Consider the following 9,215-nt stretch of genomic DNA (forward strand, 5'->3'; position numbering starts at 1 on the left):
ATTAGTTTGCTTTTAAGAATGGTGGAGATCTATTCAAATTAATGAACTCAATTTATTGGAAAATGGCAATGTGTAAGAATTTGAATTGGTATCTACTGATTGTGTCATACATATCTGATATTTTACAAATATGGATTTTAACTCTTTTTTACTCCACATTTTCCCTAAAAACTCACAATTGGTTGAGAAAGAAAAGCGGTAATCAATGACCAAACGTGCTATGATCGACGAAGTTAAGCAATAGAGGGAAGTATAATGTCGATTGTAGATGGTACGAAACAATGCTAGTCGGTGAAAGAGAGATGTTAGAGGAAAGAAAGATCAAGGAAGGTATGTGATGGGAAGGTGGAGCACTGGCCAATAACAGATGATGCGGAGAAGTGCTGGTTAACCAAAGATAGATGTGTGAGGATGTTTGTTGCTACGAAGAAAGAAGAAGTTCTTTTTTTTTTTTCTCAAAACAATTCAATTTTTTTAAAATCTAAGTGTCATTATAAAGTACATATATCTACTCAATCAAGTGTATCATCATCAATATTATATCAATTTGATATATGTATCAATAGTAATTAGTCAATATATCATAATCAGTATATTAGTCAAGTTTATCAGCAATATAGATGAGTGAATGATTAACAAATTTATTAGTAGTTTATCAGTCAAGTACATCATTAATTATCAAGTATATCTAAGATATCAGTAAAGTGTATCAAGATTATCAACAATATAAATGAGTGCATGATTGACAAGTATATCAAGTAAATATTAGCCATTATCAAGTATATCAATTAAGTGTATCAAGTATATATCAACATAGCGAGGACATTTGGTCTACGAACCTAATTAATGCGCTTTGTTGTGTCCTATTTTGTAAGTGTTCAAATTTATATTGTGAACCAACGAAAATTTCCTTTACTATTACATCTACTTATTTTGTGTCATGTCAACATGCTTTACAAATAGAGTAAAATAATGGGAAATTAACAAAAATAGGATAATTTTTAAGGGTTTAAAGAGTTTTAGGATGGATTTTAAAAAAGATGACATTTAGGACAAATTAACTAGGAAAAGTCTATATTACCCTTTAGTTATAAAAAAAACCTAAAAAACAATTTATGGAATTTCTTCTCCTTCTTCCTCCATTTTCTCACTTCCAAAAAGAATATTTCATTTTTCTCTCTTTCTATCCGTATTCCATTTTTCCTCATTTTCACAAAACCTTTGATTTCCTTTTTCTTCCTTTCTCATTTTTCATTCACAAAACTACAAAAACAATGGTAGTTCCGGTGATTTCATTGTGGAACATGACTTGGGACTCGTGATCTTGCTGCGAAAATTGGATTCCGACGAGGAGGGGTAACAATTTGATTTTGAAAATAATAGTAAAAGTTTTGAAATGTGCAAGATAGGTGCGAGATGTGTACGAGATAGGTGCGAGATGTGTACGAGATACGTGCAAGATGTGTACGAGATACGTGCATTCAACCATTCAATGAAAATGCACAACAACAAAAGCAATCCGATCAAAACAATCCCTAAACAAAAAGTGCGTGGTTATAAAAAAAAGACTGAGAAAGGAGAATCTTGCACGCCGCATCTTCGACGGAGAATCTTGCACGACCACGTACAAACTGACCACCAATGGATGCCTGAACGATTAACAACGGTAAATGAGATGCGACAGCGACTGAGAAAGGAGAAGAGTTGAAGTCGGGTTGCCCTTTGTCTTAGTAGAAGAGAAAGTGAGGGAGAAGGAGAAAGCCGCAAGAAGAGAACGTGAGGGAGAAGGAAAAGGAGAAAATGACATAAAGTTAATTTTTAGGGTTTTTTTAAATTAAAGGGTAATATAGACTTTTCACACCTCATTTGTCCTAAAAGTCTTCTTTTTTAAAATCTCATCTCAAAACTCTCACTACCCATCCAAATAATCTCATTTTTGGCAATTTCCCTAAAATAATCCATCGATACAAATGTAGAGTCTATTAGGAATAAAAATATAGAAGGGAATAAAGAGAATACATACCCTGGCTATGATACTAAAAATTTCTTCAAACACCAGAGTTACAAACAAATTTTTATTTCATTATATTATATTATACTTTTTGTGGTTTTGGTGGCTGCAACAAAGTAATGGCCATAAATAGCTTTATGGAGTGTTTGAAGCTCTAAATTATTGTACTAAGAATTGGTTGGGTTATGCATTTGTGGGGTTTGGTATTAAGAAAACAAGAGTAAAGATTATTTTAACCCTATTTTCAACGGTAGCACTATTCAACTTAGTGATTCCTTCAATGTTTTCACTCACTTCATTTACTGACAACTGACTCCATTTATATGTATGCTTTTATAGTTGAAGACCATTATTGCTCAGAGATGGAAAAAGTCCATAGGTTTAAGCCTATCATAGCAGTGTTACAGGACAAGTATTATTACAGGACTTCTAATATAATTTAACTTAACACAAATTCTTCATTATTATTCATTCAAATGCATTATAAATTTATATTTTTAACTTAAGCCAGTTGAAGAACGATAATATTAATTATTAAACACCACTTTATACAAAGCATTATTACATAGACACTAAAAAGTAAAACAGTACTTAACCAAAACCCTTTTAGTTACACATACATGCACTGTAATAATTCAACAACAAAATAATCAAATCTCACGTTTGATATATATGTAAAATCTCTTCTCTCAAGCAACAAAATAGTTAAAAGGGAAGGCATTATTCTGGAAGGTGTTGTCAATTATGTCATACTTCATTTCTTGTGAATTTGAATCACCAACTCCATAGGATGAACTATTAAAGGATGTTTCTTCCAAGTTGATGTCCCAGGGTAGCAGCCCGGTCGAGTTGTCACCAGGCAGAAACTCGATGTCGTTGTTTGGCAGCGAGTAGTAGGAGGACGGTGCCTCCATCACTGCATCAAGCGGAAAATGTGAGGTGGTGTGTTTTGTTGTTGTTTCTGTGGCGTCCTGATCTGGCTTGGTCTTGTGAAAAACTCTGCATAAAACCCAATCCTCCTGTAGAATGATATAAAGAGTATCTTTATCATTACACACTTTGTATATATATATCCATACATATATTTATATATATATAGTTCTTACAACTAACTTACCTTTCAAAAGCTCTTCTATCTTGTTTTGGTTTTTTCCCTCATTTAATTTGTTTTGGGACAAATGTTTTTCTTTCTTCTTATTCTCTAGTTTGTTGTAAGTTTACTTAAATAAACTTGTAAAGATGTGCTTGATAGGAGCATAAACTTTAAATAGTGATTCATGCATATTCTTAAACCATAAATAATGCTCCATTATAACTTACGCACTCAACAGAATGTTAAAAAAATGTTGTCTTCTGTTACCTCTAACTTTCATTTTCTTGTCTTTTTAGAATGGTTATGTTTCTTGTTTTTAATGAATCACGATGTAGTTTTTATCATAAGTTTCACATATTTCCATCCTTCAAATCTTCATACTCCATGTTTGTTTTACTTAAAAAGAAAAAGAAGATGGGAAGGAATAATCATAAATTAACTTCAACTACGCCCTGAGAAATAAGCCATATCTGCAACATAAATTAAGTTATTAGAAAGCCAAAACAAGAAAAACAATGAATTGAAATTTATGGTTGAAGTTAAGAATGGAATAGATAGAAGACATAAAAATAATATTTAAATTATATATATATATATATGAGATTGTCTGTTACTATATGAGAATGAGACTGTAGTAGGTTAAGGTTGGGAGGCTGCAAATGTATAATTAATTATGTAAAATTTAGGGTCAAGGTTGAGATTAGAGTACAATGTAATGAAATAATTATATATATATAAAAAGAATGAAAATAGGTGCCTTATGGAAACCCTAATTGGGCAGTTAAACACAATGGAATTCCAATTTGAACGAGACCAAGTCTAAAAGATAAATTTGATTGAACTAAAGTTTTGGTTGGTTGTCTTATTATTACTGTTATCATCATTATCATTAAAAATAAAGTCAATTTTTATTTTATAAAGTAAAAAAAGTGAACTAGTTACTAAATGCACCAAGTTTTCAAAAATAAAAAATAGACTATAGATGGATTACCAAAGTGGATAATAAGTTTTATGCTAGTTGAGCTACCTAAATTCGTATATTGTGATCTTAACTTTTTCTTCTTATGTGATTGATGCACATTAGCTCTAACTTACAAACAAATGATAGCTATATCTAACTTAAGCATGAGGATTTTACCTCCCTTTCTTTAATTTCTATCATATCAAGATAGATTCAAACTTCTAACTTTTTGGTCAAATGTATATCTTATCTAATTAAACTATTATCAAGTTTGACATTCTAAACTCTCTTATTTAAAATATATATTTACTGTATATTATGAGAAAGACGACCCCTACATTTTTCCATTTGTTTAAATATGCTGTAATATTCTTTCTTCCATAAATTTTCCAAATTACCCTTAAAGTAGAAATCAATTAGTATATTTTGGATGGAAATAGATAACTAGAATATGGTGTGTGTTTGGGTACCAATTTTCATTCTAGCTACTGTCATATACTATTTCAGATCTTGATTTTCAACCAAAACTCCAACCGATGTTGAAGTGTTTCTAAACATTTCTCTTTCTTGTGTGAGTATGGTGGGAGACAATCTAATAAGTAGGCAAGAAAAAGTACTAATAATGAGGGGGAAAAGAGAGATAGGAACCTTTGGGGGCATATGTGGAGTTTCAATTCGAAACTCATGCATGATCCATCCTGTTTTGATCCCATTTGGAGCTCTGTTTTTATAAAACACCAAAGTTTTTCTCATTCCTACAATCTCTTTTCTTGTTGGGTCCATCACCAATCTATCTTTTCCTGTTGCCTTCCAGTAGCCAGCTGTTGTTGCTCGATTGGTTCGAAAACCCGTCGAGTATTTTCTATCTCGAAAGCTGAAGAAGTACCACTCATTTCCATTCAACTTGGCTACGTCTAACCATTATCCATTGAGAAAATAGAGTTATAATCACACTTGAGTTATTTGACATTGGATCATAAGCATGAACTAAGTTGTCAAATTTAATTTGTAAATATATATAATAATGTAATGCATTTTAAAAAGACATATTAGATTTATATGCTATTATTCAATATAGTTTTTTGAAAAAAAAAAAAAAAACTAAAAATATAAATATATAGACTTCTAATTTCAATATCTACCAAAAGTCCACAAATGAGCCTACATGAAATTGATTATATTTGTTAATTTATGTAAGTACTACTTTGAATTTCTAGATACTAGATTTTTCTTTCTGAAAAATAGATATCTATTAAGGTCTAATGTATTGAGAGAATAGAGAATGACATTATGAAAAATAATTTAAATCATATAACTTAGTATTTTGATATCATATGTTAATTAAGTCACCATTATATATAAAAAAAAAATTGAACTTTTCGCTAAAATAATAGCCTATTGTACTTTTTTTGGTATAAGCTGGAAATTAAAAGGATTATATGTTAATTATCACATGTATATATTTTATAAATAATTTAAATATTTTTGTTATTTATAACAAATTTTCTTTATTAAATACTTGGAGGAGAGAACTATTTTGAAAACTTATTTCAAGCAAAATTCAATGTACAATCCAACCCTATTTTAACTTTACATTAAATAATTAAGAAAGAGAACACATAAAATAACATATGAATGTATATGTGTATGTATGTATAAATTAAAAAAGGATGATGTGGATGAAAATGTCAAGGTCTCAAATAGGTACAACATTTGTAGTATATATATTGGTATCATAGTCTAGATAGGCTACAATATTTAACTATAATTTATATATATATATATATATATAATATATATATTTGTTCATTTTGTTATATTTAAGAACAATCCTTTTATTGTTATTATTATTATTTTTAGTCTTTTATATATCTAAAAACATACAAAAATGTGATAATATACTATAAAAAATGATCCAATAAAATCAACCAATTTAGAAGACTAACACACATCTAAGGTATTTCTTGTTAACTCAAAACTCACTTCACATCTATTCCTAAAAAAGTGAAAATAATTATGAGTACTCAATTAGAAAAGAGACTTCAACAATGGAATCTAATAATATTATTATTACATATTTATATGTCACATTGTGTAATAATAATATGAATTATCCATATAGTACTTTTATATGATAAAACAACTGGTTAATGAATGAAAATAAATGTATGAATCAACAAAGAAAACAAAAGTAGGGGACAATAATCCTTCCATAAATCATTTGCATGTTGAAAAAATAAATGCATGAGTCAAATTTCTCCATTTTTCTTCTGAAATGATCAGTCAGGTTTTGTGAGAAGAGAACAAAGTTGGTATTTGTATATTTGTTTATGATATAATAATGGCATTCTTGGACAAATATGGGAAATAGGGATTGGCCTCTTCATTTTCACAAATAGTAATTATTTCATTGTCTTCATAATTGCAAGACAAATATTTTATGGCATTATATATATATATATATATATATACATTTTAATTTTCTATTTTTTTAAAATTTTAAAATTTTAGTTATTATAAAACCGTTCAAATCACACCATTTATTCTCTAATCTCCAAAATAAGTTTTAGAATCAACTATTTTTTTTAGTTCATAAGGTTTGAAATTTATGTCGAGATTTAGTTTTACTTGAGTTTCAAAATTGTGCAATGGAATCTCGAACTTTTGAAAAATACTTAACTTTGGTCTCTTTATTGACCGTAACCGTCAAAAATAAGTAACGGAAGCTAATATGGCAATCATTTAAATAAAAATATATGATAATGATAGTAATTTTTTTTTAAAAAAAAACTCTCTCTCTCTTCTCCTTTAACCCTAGTCCAGCGAAGCAACCGTCCCCCATCTCGGGTCGTCGCCCATAGTTTCAATTTTCTTCATCATCATCAATGTTAAAAAAGAACACACTCCTCCCCCATCTTTAATTTCTTCCCCAACAAACCCACACCCTCATCTATTTCTTTTCAAACCCTCTTCCCCTTCGTCGATATGAAAATAACTCACCAACATCCTTAATCAAGATATTAGAGGTTCGAATCTTCTCTTACATATTTTTGAACTCAACAAAAAAAGAAAGAAGAAAGAAGAAGAATAGGAGGCAAATGATAAAGATTAAACATAACTCTAATATTGATTAAAACATCAACACAATACTTATTATTGTCCATTTTATACTCAAAGGGTTCGAGAATACCCAAATTGTACTCCAATATTGTATTCTATAAAAATCAATATAATCAAACAATCATGGTAAATAAGAAAACTAATCAAATATGGCATGAAGTTTAAGTTTATTTTATGTTGCATGAAAAATATATTTATATTTATGACGCGACAGTCAGCTGTCAGCTGATATCGTGTTCAGTGATGAATTATCTCGTGCAACATGATATGTACAATACCTTTAATTTGAATCGTAACGTATAATAAGGTGGGGTCCATGGCGCGTTTCTTACCTCTAACTCCATAATTATTAAATTCCTCCCCCCTTTTCTAACTTGGGTAGTGAAATCCTCATAGATTAGGGTTTTAGGGAAAAAAAAAAAAAACAGTGTTTCTTCTTCTTATGTTTTTCTAATAATAATAATATAGCAACAATTTACATAATAATTTTATATACAAGTTGAGAATGGAGAAACGTATTTCTTCTACGGAAAAAAAATTAACTGATAAACCTTCTTCCAATACCAAGTTTAGCTCAATAGTTTTTGATAAAACATGGATTATCATCATATTAAGCCTCCATTATTCATAATATCCATGTCTGATGCAATAGTTGTAAAACTCATACAAAAAAAAGTTAAAAGAAGAAAAGAATTATGGATTTCAAAAGATCAATATGCAATAACTACACAAAAATAGAGCAGCCCAAAATATAAACACAAAACAAATACTACAAAATTAAAACCCCATTACAAAAATCTTATCAATTTTTAAAAAATGATCTCACCAATTAATCATGTTGTAAAAGGAAATTACAAAACATACCAGGAAGTTGCCAAGGCTCACAAGTATGCAGATCAATCTCCACCAAAGTGCCTTTCAAAGCTTCTTCATTTCCAATTTTTTTATACAAATAGTGACAAACCAACTCTTCATCACTTGGATAAAACCTAAACCCTGGAGGAAGACTTGCTCCAATATCTTTCAAACCCATTTTTTTTCCTTACAAAACTCTCTGATCTCTCTCTTTCTCTCAAAAAAAAAAAAAAAAAACTAAAATATTGTGTATAATTGGGAGAGAATCATAGAATATGAAAAGGGTTTTTTGTATTTTTTTTTTCCTCTTCTCAAAAGTGCTTTTGTATGAAGAGATGAAGAGAAGTCATTATTGCTTATATAGAGATAATGGAGGAAGACATGTGGCTAAAATACCTTAAATTATGGAAGAGAGAGAGCGAGGGTAAGAATTAAGTTGGTTAAATTATGAAGCTTTCACAAAAAAAAACCAAAGTTATACGAAAGCTTTAATTCACAGAGGGAAACGTCTACTTTGAGGATTAAACAAAATTTTAATAAGTAAACACAAGTGTTTAATGATTTGTTGAATTTTTTGTACTTCAAATTGTTGAAATATATGTTATTATTACTTAAAAAAAAGCTAAATTATTCCATTTACGAGTATTTAGTTCAACTAGTGAAAGACATATATTATTTCAATTTTATAAAGCTAAATTATTGAATCAAATCAAACTAAAATTTTGATATTTATCAATATAATATAATGTGTTTGGTTTGGTTTACATATTTAATAATAATTTTTTTTTTCATTAGTTTGAGTTAGAAAACTTGAAATCGAACCAAACATGAATTGTATAGTGAGTGATATTTATAGATTTTTTTAATATTAAATCGACATTTCTTGTAAAATTGAAAAATTGAATTGCCTAAAATAGAATTTTGAACTGAACTAATAGTTCGGTTTCAATTTGAATCTCAAACAGAATCAAAATGTAAGTTTAAATGTTCCATTTCAAATATAAAGTTAAAGAAAAGAAAACAACAATATTGGACATGTTTTGCTGTTATGCAAAAGTGTGACTAAAATTGATTTATCAAAGTTTAGACATGTTTGGAATATCTTCTAATTTAAGCATTACATTTTCTTTAATGTTCAAAGTAATATGTTATTATAGCTTACATTTTGATAAACT

General features: G+C 28.9%; 1 protein-coding gene across 1 annotated transcript; it reads right to left on the bottom strand.

Annotated features, from left to right (window-relative positions):
- Nucleotides 1–2,531: 2,531 nt before the first annotated feature.
- Nucleotides 2,532–8,334, bottom strand: LOC101214996 (protein CUP-SHAPED COTYLEDON 3). Its single transcript, XM_004149278.3, has 3 exons — nucleotides 8,050–8,334; nucleotides 4,714–4,979; nucleotides 2,532–3,030 (listed from the first exon to the last, which is right to left on the bottom strand). The coding sequence occupies exons 1-3, from the start codon at nucleotides 8,216–8,218 to the stop codon at nucleotides 2,701–2,703; spliced, it is 765 nt and encodes a 254-aa protein (XP_004149326.1). The 5' UTR covers nucleotides 8,219–8,334; the 3' UTR covers nucleotides 2,532–2,700.
- Between the last annotated feature and the right edge of the window lie 881 nt (nucleotides 8,335–9,215).

This window comes from Cucumis sativus, chromosome 7 (genome assembly GCF_000004075.3).
Source record: "Cucumis sativus cultivar 9930 chromosome 7, Cucumber_9930_V3, whole genome shotgun sequence".
Taxonomy (NCBI): Eukaryota; Viridiplantae; Streptophyta; class Magnoliopsida; order Cucurbitales; family Cucurbitaceae; genus Cucumis; species Cucumis sativus.

Bases quoted from the DNA above. Each gene is read 5' to 3' on its own strand.
- LOC101214996 (XM_004149278.3), bottom strand. From the start codon at position 8,218: ATGGGTTTGAAAGATATTGGAGCAAGTCTTCCTCCAGGGTTTAGGTTT. The intron at 4,980-8,049 runs GTATGTTTTGTA...GATAATGGTTAG, and splicing joins TGAGCCTTGGCAACTTCCTG to ACGTAGCCAAGTTGAATGGA. The intron at 3,031-4,713 runs GTTCCTATCTCT...ATCATTCTACAG, and splicing joins CTCCACATATGCCCCCAAAG to GAGGATTGGGTTTTATGCAG.